Source organism: Scyliorhinus canicula, chromosome 3 (assembly GCF_902713615.1).
Source record: "Scyliorhinus canicula chromosome 3, sScyCan1.1, whole genome shotgun sequence".
NCBI classification, from domain to species: Eukaryota; Metazoa; Chordata; class Chondrichthyes; order Carcharhiniformes; family Scyliorhinidae; genus Scyliorhinus; species Scyliorhinus canicula.
In genome coordinates, this window is record NC_052148.1 from 198843250 (window position 1) to 198858609 (window position 15360).

The 15360-nt window shown below is 39.7% G+C and overlaps 1 protein-coding gene across 1 annotated transcript in view; it reads right to left on the reverse strand.

Moving 5' to 3' along the window:
- Positions 1-1683: 1683 nt before the first annotated feature.
- lrba (LPS responsive beige-like anchor protein) overlaps positions 1684-15360 on the reverse strand; it is a 981767-nt gene continuing 968090 nt past the window's right edge. The window contains 2 exon segments of the mRNA XM_038791976.1: positions 1684-3002; positions 6651-6802. Of these exon segments, the coding sequence (XP_038647904.1) occupies positions 2912-3002; positions 6651-6802 (243 nt within the window). The 3' untranslated portion in view covers positions 1684-2911.

Genomic DNA, 15360 nt, shown 5'->3' on the forward strand with positions numbered 1-15360 from the left:
AATTCTGCCCCTTTCAAAGTAGTATATGGTATAGACGCCCCAAAAAAGCAAATTTTTATCTCGATTTTATTACTTTTGTAAAGCTTTAGATATTCTTGGTTTCTATTTGCAATTCACAGCTCTGCTGCTCTAACACCTACTTGGAGCCCAGACCAGGATTAGGCTGATTTCAGTTACTAATTTTTTCTTTGTCAACACGCAGTAATCTTTGTATGGTTGAGAATGGGCAACCCATGCAATAAATCACAAGTGTAAACTCGCAACCTGTCACTCTATAAGCTTTGGGCAGATTTTATATTTTTAAATTTCTTCAAGAGTATATTTTAGCCCAAGAATAATGTTCATCCATCTCCTGTGTCAAGCTAGGTTTGCAAATTTTAAAATTCTGAAACTGTATAATACAAACAAACTGAGCAGCTTTGAGTTTTACCCAACCAAATTAAACATGAAACCAGGGCAGAAATTAATTTTCAAAATGTGGCAGCTGTGTAACATTTTCAGTAGCCAAAACAAATACAGACCACATTCTACTCTCCCTAGCTTTCAGATTACCATTGAAGTATCCAGTTTGCTCTCCCCACACATGAATCGTATCCATTAATCAGATTTCTACCGTATTTAATTTGGAAAAATCACTTGCTTTTACAGTTAGGATTGTTTTAGTCCGCTGAACTTGATATTCTGATTGTAGCAGCTGATCAATAGTCGGTACTTTAGGGTTAATAGATATCGTTAACTTTGGTCTCAAGGAAAACCATACATCTGACAATTCACTGGTGGCGTAAAGTGGAGTTCACATATAATGGAAATCTAAACATGCCACATGACAGTGGCACTTGAAACGATTCTTGGAAACCAGATTAATAGTTTTTCAAGTGATAATGAAGCCATCAATTGCATGACAGTAGGACCTCTGATATCCCATTACAGCATTAGATGGAATTAACAACTGCATTTTTCCAAACAATCCCCCCTTCTCTACTTTCTGAAGAAAGTTTGTCCAGAAATTAATTTTATAGAATCATAGAATTTAGTGCTGAAGGAGGCCATTCAGCCCATTGAGTCTGCACCGGCCCTTGGAAAGAGCAGCCCAGTTAAGCCCACGCCTCCACCCTATCCCCGTAACCCCACCCAACCTTTTTGGACACTAAGGGCAATTTATCATGGCCAATCCACCTAACCTGCACATCTTTGGACTGTGGGAGGAAACTGGAGCACCCAGAGGAAACCCATGCAGACCCCGCACAGACAGTGACTCAGCTGGGAATCGAACCTGGGACCCTGGAGCTGTGAGGCAATTGTACTAACCACTGTGCTACCGTGCTGCCCATATTAAAAGAAAATCCAAATAAAAATCACTACTTGCCTGAAACAGTTAAATCCATGGAATTTAACTTTGCAAGCAGCGTTTTTGTTTTATGATTAACTTTTAACAAAGGTTGGTGTTATTTCTCCAGTTGAGAGCTTGCGCCTTTAAAGAGCTACAGTTATTCAGTTGCATAGCCTCAGGTAACTTGGGAGTTCTGTTGCAGAAAAGAAAAACATGATCCACAAGTCATGCAAAGTCACGGTTTACAAGTGGTGCTTAGAGATTTGCTTGATATAAAGTTATTTAAATAAACAGCAGCCGATCTTAAGCTTGGATTGTTTTAATACTGTCAGTCAAAAGAAAACTCTCCAGTCTCAAGATACAAGTGAACTTTATTTTTGATTTCATTACACAAACTGGAATAACCTCATTCCAAATCATCACCAAAAAGCATTTCTGAGTGGGGTTTTGAAATACAGTAACTTGGTCCCTCTGGCAGGTTACTAATGCACCATTAGGCACCAGTAAGATCCATATTGAGCAAACATTCGCTCAGCAAGGTGGAATGTTTTCAGCAGTCTAGTTTCTGAAAGTTTGTAGCATGACTACAACATCCCAAAAGCAGGATTTCACACACACACAAGCAGGACAGAAACCCAAACAGAATTCACAGTTACAAAGAGTTATTAGAATTCAATGTTGAATAACAATGTCAGGATTACAAACATGTTCAACAAAGGCTATAGAAATGAAATTAATGGACATAATTCTCTGAAAATGTACGTATACTAATGTAGAAGAGACAAAACATGTTACACTGGATTGATTTACTGTTTACCTGAACTCTGAGGAAAGATCCCTTTTCCAGCCCAGCAGCATGCCAATGACAAGAATATAGTATCTGATAGACTGTTATAAAGTTAAAAAATCCTAGGTCATAATTTAAATATTGCTCTTTGTTCCCAGTAATATCAGTGCTAAGCTACCATAACATTAATGAAAAAATACAGTAAAGAACCATGCCTTAGAAAGGATTTGTACACCCCACGTGCAAACCTTCTCCCCAAAAAGAAACTTTAAAAAAATTTGATCTCTATATATGCAATAAATCACGGGTGTAAATATATTGCTTAGTTCTAACATAATTATGAACATCTGATTAAAATTTCTGTTTTACATTCTTTTAAATCAGTCACTTATTCTTCTTACAGAGATGAAGGTAAAGAAATAGTCATTATATTTCTTATGAATGAGAGGTTTATAAACAATCATGTAAAGATTTGTTCCTCCTAAAAATAGACGTTTTGTATTTCTGAATCAGATTTATATGCTCTGGTGTTCTATTAATGATATGTCAAATTCCTTATATTCTACAAAAATAGCAGTAAGCATTTCAAAATACTCTGCTTTCCTGGAGACTTTTAAGTTACATTCAGATTTGTTGCTTCTTCATATGGATGAATGCCGATATATACAGTGGCAGGATTGAATGACTACTTGATTAAAAACTCTCAATGCATCAACGATGGCTGAATGCTCTTTCAGATGATAATCTTATGATTCCAGCACAAGGCAGTGCATCTCTGTGCCTTGAACACACCATTAGTACCTGGTCTGATACTCGTGATGCCATCGATTAAAATCAATGTAAAACAGTACTATGCTTCCAGATGCCATACCTGTAATGATGACCCTAAATTAAAAGAAGTAAAGTTAATTACACAGAATATAATTTACATCAATCATTACTGTGCTAAAATACCCAATGAACAAAGAAAGGTGATAGTTTACTGAGATAATCTTTAATATTCAGAGGAATCATTACTATTTACAGGAACTTTCAACCTTGTTAGCTCCCTTCACCAGAGCAACCAAGGTGACAGCTGCATTTCAGCAACTGATGTACTAGGGCGACATGGTAGCACAGTGGTTAGCATTGTTGCTTTACAGCACCAGGGTCCTAGGTTCGATTCCTGTCTTGGGTCACTGTCTGTGCAGATTCTGCACGTTCCCCCTGTGTCTGTGAGAGTTTCCTCTGGGTTTCCTCCCACAAGTCCTGAAAGACCTGCTTGTTAGGGAATTGGACATTCTGAATTCTCCCTCAGTGTAACCGAACAGGCGCTGTAGTATGGCGACTAGGGGGTTTTCACAGTAACTTCATTAAAGTGTTAATGTAAGCCTACTTGTGACAATTTTTTTAATATAAATTTAGTGTCCCCAATTATTTTTTTTCCAATTAAGGGGCAATTTAGTGTGCTCAATCCACCTACCTTGCACATCTTTGGGTTGTGGGGGCGAAACCCACGCAAACACGGGGAGAATGTGCAAACGCCACACAGTGACCCAGAACCGGGATCGAACCTGGGACCTCGGCGCCGTGAGGCAGCAGGGCTAACCCACTGTGCCGCCGCGCTGCCCCATACTTGTGACAATAATAAAGATTATAGACTAGATGTCGAGTTAGATATTTTGGTGTGGATTTTGCTTATTTTTTAAAATTTAAATAAATGAACCTTTTCAATATTTGGCATAATCAGTGAATAATAGGTTTGCTATCTTCTTGCCTTTCTGCTTTCAAACGAGATAAAATAATGTATTTTATCACTTATGTAAACAGTAATCACTCTATAACAACTAGTAACAACTGAAATTGGTAAAAAGGAAACTCTGGTTTTGACTCACAACATAGTTAGAATTACAGCTCTCGCGAGCCTGTGTGGGTATAGTAGCAAAAGTCGGTGACAGGATCAATGCAAGGATTTGGCACTGGCATTTGGATACAAATCCATCAGCAAACTGTTGGATTGAAAATGTCCCAGAAGAAGAATCTCTACAGTGCAGGAGGAGGCCATTCGGCTCATCGAGTCTGCATCTATCCTCCAGAAGAGCACCCCAACAGGTTCCCAACATATTCCTGCAACCCCTTAACCCCACCTAACTGGCACATCCCTGGACACAAAGGGGCAATTTATCATGGGCAATCCACCTGACCTGCACATCTTTCGACTGTGGGAGGAAACCGGAGCATCCGGAGGCAACCATGCAGACACAGGGGGGTGGGGGGGATTGCAAACTCCACGCAGTCTCCCAGGATTGAAATTAAACCTGGGTCCCTGGCTCTGTGAGGCAGCAGTGCTAACCTCTGTGCCAATTGCTTGCTGGTTGTAAAATCCCAAGATTAGTCGAGTTGTCTCAAGCCAGTTCCTTGTAGACATGGAGCCTCAGAACAAAACGTTTCCTAATTTGGTAGTAAATTGGCAATCTTACTTAGAGAACACAAGACAGCCAGTTGATGCTGTGGAGGTAATTTTCTGAGGTTAGAACTGAGGCACATTGTTTGCCAGAGCCAGATATGAGACAGTTACTTTGTATTTAACCATGCCTGGTCTGACAGTGTTTAATGCCACCACAGCTGCCTTCTTTTCTTTTTTCCCCTGAATCAACAATCCTCATTTTAAAAAGCACAAAAATTCTCACAAACAATAAAGTAAAAATGGTGGGGTTATTAAAAGAGTACATCCTTAACCTAATTATCAGGCGGAACTGGCTGAGTTTTAGTGGGAACAGAGCAGAGGGAAGAAAGAGCCATGTTTGATCCAGTTCTGTGTATTTGTACCAACAGAAAATGCACAAATTACTTCACATAATTGCTGCCCCCAGTATATTTCTAGTGATTGACTATGGCAGTGCAAAAATACAAATTTTGTGCTTAAAAATTGGTATTTGTACTCAACATGAAAAAGAAAGTTACATGCCTGAAAATAACCTTTAAATCGATTCTACTCAATATACTAATGAAACACACAGGCAACGACAACTTACATTAGACAGATCAACACACACAGTTTTAAAGGCTGCTTTCAAAAGAATATTCCAAAGCACATTAAACAAAGCCTATGTAAACAATCCAATTCTCATCAAAATGCTTAAACTGTGTTTGTTTTCTCTATATTATACTTTTTAAGTATTGAAAGATGCAAATGAACAAGTTAGTCTTCTGAGAGAGAGAAAGAGAGAGGGAGCAGGGGACAGCAAGTGAGAATTAGAAACAGAGAGAGAATGAGTAAGTGCGTGCCTGTGATTTCACAGTCGTCCAGTCACTGTGCGTGTGTATGTTTGTTGTGCTGATTCTATATTCTAAAGTAATAAAGATATTTGCTGGAAAAGAACAGTGTTGTGTGTGTCACTACTTTGACATTTTTGTCCAGTATCTGGACTGGGTAGCAGAGACAATAATATGATAAATTTAACATGTAGCAATTGTCAAGGAAAATTAGTATTTGTTGATTTTAGCATTGACGATTTGAGACTAACGGTCAAGTTTTGTCTGTATCACTCAATAATCTTTTAAAATTAATTCTGGACCTTGTATACTGGCAACAAATGAAGTAAATTCTCAAAAGAATTAATGGAAAAGTCAGATGACGTCAGCCACTTAAGACTGTAACTTTCTCGAATTTCGGTTTTGTAGATGGACACTGGTATATGATTTTAGGCTTTCTGTGGTACATATTAACAATAATACCAGTCCTGAGCTATTAACAAAGAACCAATTCAATATTCACCACAGTAGTGGTGCAACAAAACTTAAAGACAGACATTGGAGAAATTTGGGTTAAAATAATGGTGAGATCAGTCCTGAGCCTTTATACAAAAGATAAATTGGACAGTGACTCTATTGAATATGTATCATAAAATTCAGAAATCAGGAAATGACTGCTCATGTTGTCCTGCTGTTCCAAAAGGTTGCCCTATAATAGGATCTCACTTAAAATCTCATCACTGAAATCATGGAATGGTTTGACATTGCGGTTCTTACTTGGTAAATACCCACTAAATTCTCCAGAGAAAGTTAGGGCTTGCCCATTCCAATGTCAGTAGTTTCTTTTAATTGCTACCAACCAACCAGACATGACAACGTAGAATCTCATTTCTTCAGATTTTACTTATGATTAGAGTACAAAACATTAAATATTTTAACGTTTTTTCTCAGTCTCTTTTATCTCTCCCTCTCTCAATCTAATTTTTCTTTCCCTCTCTATTTTGCCTTCTGTACATGATTTGACATTGAATTTATTATTGTAACATCTATTTCCTGGTTCCGATTCAGTGTTTCTGAGTCAGCATTCTTCAATCTGATTGGTTAATAAGACATTGCTTTCACAGGTCCCAGATCCTCTGACGAGGACATCCATGCTGATTGGCTCTCTAATTGCCACAAAAGCCCATGGAAAGCTTGTGGGGAAGTTCAAGTGTAATCAATGGCTGGAGCTATTTGTTTGTTGCTGACCCACTAACAAGAAACGGTTAGTTTATCCAGTATTCTTTTAAAAAGTCTTACCTTTGGTCATGAGACATAGCCATGGCCCTAATACCAGCATCACAGCCTGGGTAGGTCATCAGCTGTTTGAGGTCCCAAACCTGCCACACAGCTACAATTCCACTATCTCCACCAGTGATGAGGTACTGCCCGTCACGACTCAGCAGCATAGCCTGGAGAAAAATTGCACATGTTACAGCATAGCTCTCAGCTCATATCCACTTAGTCATCTGCTGACTTTGGCTGCATCTCAACAGCTGGTATTTTTAAACAAGGTTGTATATTAACAGTATCACCCGGGTTTTCTCCAAGGCCATAACATTCTCACTTCTTCTAACTGAAAACTGACAGTTTTATTTTTCCTAATATGTCAGTTTGTCATAACTGTAAATCATTAAGCACACTATCCTCATCTTAGGTTCTATATTTATTTTAAGAAAATATGTCATTTTGGTTTCTACTGACCAATATATCAAAGGCATGTGCATTACAAACAGTTGAGATCAAAACATTCTTCAGTCAATTGCCAGGTTTCTTGACAAATGGGGTTGCTGCCAGAGTTATTTGTAACCATTTCATGGTACAACAGCAAAGCCACAAATCCTAATGCTGAGTTTATCAGTAGAAATAATTAATTTCCATAACTACATTCATTAGCCAACATAGAAAATGTAAGGATTGTGCTGTTTAATACCAGATACATAAACAGTCAATTTGATAATCACCGAAAAGACTGATCACAACTTTCAAAGATCAAGTGCTTCTGCAGCATTTTCTGAGATCACAAATGCAGAATTTCTGATCATCTTTAGGGATCACATCTGACATTTTTCCAGACAAAATGGACTGTACATAGAGTTTAAGGAATCTATAATTGTTAACCTACTTCATCTCATCAGAAATCCTTTAGAGGACATGAAATAAGAGGTCTAGGGAAAGCAAAATATAATTATAACAACACTGAACAAACTTGCTGTCATAAATGGTTATAATGTTCTTATGGCACCAGCTTACCACTGTAAATTCTACTTTAAGGATTCAAAAACATTTTTTTTTAAATCAAAATATCATCAGCATTTCTAAATGTAGCATTTGATCTGGTGTCAAACACAACATTCTCACTTGTTTCCACGTATTACAATATTTGGCTTGTTTGTTCTTTCTCTTAAACGTTTTATTTTCTCAAAAGTAACCTGCTAGATTGTGCCTGACAGTTTCATTTTGAATTTCAAAATTAGCCAAAATTCAAATGGCAGTGTTGTTGGGCTGACAGGTTTTGTTAATGTTCAATTTATTTCTTCCCAAAATACACATTTTTTCTTTGGTACCGAGAAAGCACCTAGTCTGTTTTTCCATGAGCTTTTTTGAAAATTGAAATGATTTTATCTGGTAAATTTGGTAAATTTCCCTAAGAATGTTTGAAATAGCAACTCATATCACTACCTTTATCAATTCCGATTTCAGAAACAACTATGCTCGGGCTCGGTGGTTTGAAATACTGCTTTTACATCAGAGACAGAACTGCTTACAAAGAACAATACATCACAGGAACAAGCCCTTCGGCCCTCCAAGCTTGCGCCTATCCCGATGCCTGTCTAAACTGAACCTTCTGCAATTCCAAGGTCCGTATCCCTCTATTCCCATCTTATTCATGTATTTGTCAAGATGCCTCGTAAACGTCACTATAGCACCCGCTTCCACCAGCTCCTCTGGCAGCGAGTTCCAGGCAATCACAACCCGCTGTGTAAAAAAATCTTGCGTCGCAAATCTCCTCTAAACTTTGTCCCTTGTACCTTAAACCTATGTCCCCAAGAAATTGACTTTTCCATCCTGGGAAAAAGCTTCTGACTATCCATTCTGTCGATGCCCCTCATAATCTTATAGACTTCTACCGGGTTTCCCCTCAACCTCCGTCGTTCCAGTGAGAACAAACAAAGTTTATCCAACCTCTCCTCATAGCTAATACCCTCCAGACCAGGCAACATTCTGGTAAACCTCTTCTGCACTCTCTCCAAAGCCTCCATATCCATCTGGTAGTGTGGTGACCATAATTGTACGCAATATTCCAAGTGCGGCTTAAGGTTCTGTATAGCTGCAGCATGACTTGCCAATTTTTATGCTCAATGACCCAACCGATGCAGGCAACCATGCCGTGTGCCTTCTTGACAACCTTATCTACCCGCGTTGCCACTTTCAGTGATCTATGGACCTGTACGCCCAGATCTCTGCCTGTCAATACTCCTAAGGGTACTGCCATTTACTGTATACTTCACACCTATATTAGACGTTCCAAAATGAATTATTTCTCATTTGTCCGGATTAAACTGCTCTGCCATTTGTCCAACCAAGTCTCCAACCGATCGGTATCCTGCTGAATCCCCTGAGAAGAGGATTACCAGCAGTTTAGAGGTAAATTCCATATATTTCCATGATACTTCTGTACAATTCTAAAAACACCATTTCTTAAAGGTCCTTATTTATTACATTTAGTTTCACAGGTATGATTATCCTCAACAAGACACTTCTACGAACCTCATCTCCCTTGGGTCACTAGAGTCCTGATGGCGTAGTTTTCCAGAGTTCCTTTAGCTGACCAACCAATAACACCTGGTTTCACTTCTGGGAAACCCCAGAGCTCTTTAGATCTCCAAGCTATTCACAGCACTTTCTAGGTTTTAGACCTGTTTAGACAGTTCACATGTTGCCTCCAAGTACTTCTGTCTCTTTTCCTGCCAACAGAAAAATTGACCTCTTCCACAGAGTGATTTGCCTCTTCTCCTTACAGGAATTCAATGTGTTTCTCTTTTTGTTTCTGTCTGCTAATCTTTTTGTGTTTCCACCTGTGCGCTGATTTCCTGCTCCCTCAGGTCTACTATCTTCTTTTCAGCAGCAGCTTCTTTTTCTGTTTGTGTTTGGTTAAACGGCTTTTTTCTTAACTTTGTTTCCATTGTACTGTGGGTACCCATAGAACCATAGAATTTCTACAGTGCAGAAGGAGACCATTCAGCCCATCGAGTCTGCACCGACCCTTCGAAAGAACACCCCACCCAGGCCATTCACGCGTGCTATCCCCATAACCCCACCTACCTGTACCTCTTTGGACACTAAAGGGCAATTTTAGCATGGCCAATCCACCTAACCTGCACATCTTTGGACTGTGGGAGGAAACCGAAGCACCCAGAGGAAACCTATGCAGAAAGTGCAAACTCCACACAGGTAGTCAGCCAAGGCCAGAATTGAACCCACGTCTCTGGCGCTGTGAGGCTGCAGTGCTAATCACTGTGCCACCGTCCTACCCTGGGTGTCACTGGAAAGTCACCAATTGCTACCCATCCCTAACTGCCCTTGAACTGTATGATTTCAGAGGGCAGTTAAGAGTCAACCACATTATTGTGGGTCTATAGTCACATGTAGGCCAGGTCAGGTAAGGATGACAGATTTCCAGGTGGGTCTTGATAAGAACCAATGATGGTTTGCATTAAAAATATTTCATGATATCCTAAGAATGGTAACCTGGTGTAGTTTTATTAATACAGCTGAAAATTGATTTATCGCATGAAATAAGCTTTTTGAATCAGTGTCTATTCCACGGTGAATAATTATGTTTGCACAATAGTCAGTTTCTTTGTAGATTCAAATAAAACTTTTAAATCAATGCCAGTTTTGTCCTAGAACAAGAACAAAATGTAAAAGTTTATTAAAAGCCTCCTTGAAGACTTACAAATAGACACAATTAGTAGAACCTTGAATGGTGATCAATTAGATCAGGGGCATAACCAAATTTGTGGGATGGGGCTGGCTTCCAGTGTAATGCTTTTTAAACCTGGAAGGTCCTAGAAGTTCGATCTGCACTGGATGTAGTTTGTTCTCAAAATTTCTCCACATTTTGTGCTGGTTTGGCCAATTTTGTCCAAATTGCACGGAGAAAGGTGACTGCAAATTATCAAAAACTCTCATCCAGTGAATTGTAAGGAATACAGGGATCGTCAGTGGAAGAATTACATTCCAATAATTCAAATCATATTATTCCCAATGTAAAATTTATTCCCAATGCAAAATTTTGCACTTGTTAATCTTACTGAAATGCAGTGCTCTGATCCAAGCATTTTATTTGACCAATTGTTGAGGTTTTGAAATGCTGGGCACACGTTTCCAAGCTAATACCTAGTTTCAATTGAAATCAATAGTTTACAAACAAAAATTTCCTCATAAGTGATCATTTGTATTATTCCTATAATAGGACAATACATTTTTAGACAATAATTTGGGTTCAAGGTAGTTACAGAACAAATTGAATATTCCACTTTCCATGAAGTGACACATAGTCAAGTTGAAAACCAATTGATACACACCTCTACTGACATGACATTTAGTAGACTGGAAGAGTTAGCCCACAATCAAAAATCTACATCTGGGAATCTTCCAGAGAGTAACTCATCAAAGCTGGTTTGTCATCTACAAAGCATGAGCCAGGAGCGTGATTGAATTTGCTCCACTTTTCTGGATGAGTGCAGCTCCAACAATACTCAAGAAGCTCGGCGTCACCCAGGACAACGCAGCTCCATTGATCGGCACCCTGTCCATCACCTTAAATATTCACTTTCTCAACCACTGGCAGCAGTGTGTACCCTGTACAAGATGCACTGCAGTAACTTATTAAAGGACCCTGTTGCACCTTCCAAACCCACAACCTTCACCTCCAAACAGATCAAGGGCAATAAATGCATAGGAATATCACCACTGGCAGACTCCTCTACATGTCACACATAATCCTGACTTGGAACTATATCGCCGTTACTTCACACCAGGTTAAAATCCTGTTACTCCCTCTCTAACATTACTCTGGGTGGACCTACACCACATGGACTGCACGGGTTCAAGGTGGTGTCTCACCACCATTTTTTCAAGGGTAATAAATGGTAGTTTTGCCAGTAATGCCCACATTCCATGAACAAGTGTAATTTTACACAGCAATTTGAGAAAATCTTGTTATAGATAGCGAGCTTTACATAAGAAGTAACTAATCTCCACAAGTGAAAAATCAGGATAGCTCAGATGGTCTCAAATAAGCAAAAAGCAGAGCACGTTACCACAAGGGTAGATAGGGTGCTTATGTGGGTGGCACAGTATCACAGTGGTTAGCACTGTTGCTTCACAGCACCAGGGACGTGGTTTCAATTCCCGCCTTGGGTCACTGTCTGTGCGGAGTCTGCACGTTCTTCCCATGTCTGCATGGGTTTCCTCCGACAAACTCCCAAAAGTCGTGCTTATTAGGTGAATTGGACAGTCTGAATTCTCCCTCAGTGTACCTGAACAGGCGCAGAGTGTGGCAACTAGGGGATTTTCACAGCAACTTCATTGCAGTGTTAATGTAAACCTACTTGTGACACTAATAAAAGATTATTATACACCACAGGAATTTTTGCAAGCTGGGTGACAAGACACCATAGGAATTCCTAAATGCAGGGACCCTAGACGTCATGGGAATTAAAGTAAGCAGAGCTCCAAGAAAGTATTAGAATACCTGAAACACAGGAAAACGTAATTAATTTTTTTCTCTGGTTGGAGACAGCACCCTCTTTCCGCTAGCTCAAGAATAAAGGACTGAACAGACCAGGAAGGCTGTGTTAGTAGAAAATACTTGTTTTCAAAGTTAGAAAACAGGCACCATTGCAAAGTTTCCCTTCTTCATTGGCTGTTTAGCTTTTGATAGTTCACAGGAAGAGATTTAAAGCTATACAGGAATGTTTTGCTTAAAGGTCAATCAGGACCTGTGAGTGCTGTGAAGTGAGAATCAAAGGAAATAAATTATATTTAAAAAGAAAGAACCAGGAATAAAGCAATCAAAGGACTGTTTTGATCAATGATTTTTTACATTTAAGCAACTAATGGTATGTGGTTAGTGACTGGAAGCCAATGTCCAGTGTCGAACCACAGGGATCTGTGCTGGGCCCTCTATTATTCATCGTTTACATAAGTGACTTAAATGACTATGTTGGGGGTAGGATCAGTAAGTGTGTGGATGACACAAAGATAGACCGGGTGGTTAACAGTGAGGCGGAGAGTCTTGGGTTACAGGAAGATATAGATAGGATGGTCAACTGGGCAGAAAAGCGGCAGATTGAATTTAATCTTGAAAAGTGTGAGGTGTTACACTTTGGAAGGAGCAATTTGATTAGGAAATATTCAATGAATGGCACCAGACTGGGTACTCCTGAGGAACAAACCCTTGGTATGTTTGTAAATAGATCCCGGAAGGCAGGTTAAAGGGTGGTGAAAAAGGCATATAGAAACATAGAACATTTCTATTCTATGAAAAAGGCATATGGTACACTTGCCTTTATTAATCGTGGCATAGATTACAAAAACAAGGAAGTCATGTTGGAGTTATATAGAACATTGGTGAGGCCACACTGGAGTACTATGTGCAGTTCTGGTCGCCACATTATAGGAAGGATGTGATTGCACTGGAGCGGGTGCAGAGGCATTTCACCAGGATGTTGCCAGGGATGGAACGTTTAAGTTATGACGAGATGTTGGATAAGCTTGGGTTGTTTTTTTTGGAACAGAGAAGACGGAGGGTGACCTGATCGAGGTGTACAAGATTATGAGGGGCATGGACAGGGTGGATAGGGAACGGCTGTTCCCCTTAGTTGAAGGGTCGGTTACGAGGGGACACAAGTTCAAAGTGAAGGGCGGGAGGTTCAGGGGGGATTTGAGGAAAAATCTTTTTACTCAGAGGGTGGTGATGGCCTGGAATGCACTGCCTGGGAGGGTGGTAGAGGCGGGTTACCTCACATCCTTTAAAAAGTACCTGGATGAGTACTTGGCACGTCTTAACATTCAAGGCTATGGGCCAAGTGCTGGCAAATGGGATTAAGATTAGCAGGTCAGGTGCCTTTCATATGGCAGTGCAGACTCAATGGGCCGAAGGGCCTTTTCTGCACTGCATTTTTCTGTGATTCTATGTGCAGTCGGAGCCAAAAAGATTAAAATTGAGTATTTTAATTTTAGGTCAGAACGCAGTTCAAAACAGGTCAGAGTCGTGGATTGAACAGCGCAATTTTCCCAGGCAGGAAGGAAGTGCAGTTGTAATTTTTCTTTGCCATGTAAGATGAAAGTAAATTTGAATTCTGTCTTATGCTTGAAAATTGAAAAGTATTGCGGTTGTCAGCATTCTGGCAGGTATTCCCTTGCATGACATCTGAAAGGCACCTCAAAGAATTTCTTGTATACAGTCTAATACCCAAAAGAGTTCTGCATTGCCCCATAAGATCTTTTTATTTCAAATACGACCAAAAATTTAATTCTCACAGTCTGTGGGCAATTATTGTTTACCTCAAACACTCTTTAATCAGAATCTTTGGGGCCTAGGAGTGTGATAAAGCTCAGAAGCTTCAGGGTTCTTAAATCTAAGCCCCAAAAGGGCCATTTCCAAGGGCACATCTGCACATTGCTTCTCAATTAAGTCAAGCAAAATTTCCACAGCTTCCATCAAACTTTAAACATACTTAAAGGCAACCAGAGATCTTAAAGAAATTACATGCAGTATGTTATGTATTTACCAACAGACGACACATTTGAATGGGGCAAATGTTTCCCCTCTCAAGATTCAGTTCTTGGTCTACACACAGAACGCTTGCTGAGAGCAGATGAAATTCATTCAACCGACGAAAGGGAGTTTGAGCAGCAACTAGCCTTGGGAATCAAATTGCGAACCTAGCTGACAGTCAGGCGCTCAATTACTTAGCTCCAGGGTCATATTTGAAAGACGTGATGCACAACAGACACTTTGTTTCTTTTTGAAATTACAATTTCCGATTGTACACATCAGTTTCAGGCACAGCCTTCTGGTTAAACCACTAGGGCTGCTGTGTGCTCAGTTCATGCACAGGGTAAATTTCTAACTTAGCCCATTGGTAGGCCGCTGAATCAGAAAGAAGGATGGATTCAAGCCCCAGTCCAAAGTCTGAATGAGTTATCTAAGCTCAGACGACAATGTAACATTGATGAAGTGCTTGCTACATAGTCACAGATGCCTCTTTTCAAAATAGATATGCAAGTGAATGTAATAGATCCCATGGCACCATTCAAACAAAAGCAGGGAAGTTTTTTGGAGTCTGAGCAAACATTTCTCCCTCAGCCATCAACACCAAAAATAGATTAACCAGCCATTTGTGTACTTTGTCATGCAAAACCTGCCTACATAAGAACAAAGGTTACTACAATGGAAAAGTACTCGGAAACTCTGGGAAATCCTGGTGTTGTGAAAGATGCTATCAGACTCCATGTTCTTCTGATAACAAATCTTAGCTAGATGCCAAAATAGTCCACCTTGTTCTTTGGGAGGTTAAAAAGTAGTCAGCCACTTTCCACCCCAGGAATTGTAATATGCCTTCAGATTGGTTTTATTATTGAAGATCGTAATTACTCAGAGCACTTCAGGAGGAATTAATTGAAAAAGCTCAAAAATGTTGTACAAGACAGCATTCAGTTCAAGCATGTCACCTTGATTATATTGTTCAATTGGAAAGAAGTTCAATATAAACATTTGGTTAATCTGTCTCCTATCGTTTCTGGTTTTAGATTTAAACTAGCATGCAGGATACTGTACTGTTGTGCTTGCGGCACTGGACCAGAAACCCAAGGTCATGAGTTCCAAACCAGCATGCAGTTCAATGAATAGACCATTCGGCCCACGATGTTGTGCCGAACTTTTGTCCTAGATTAA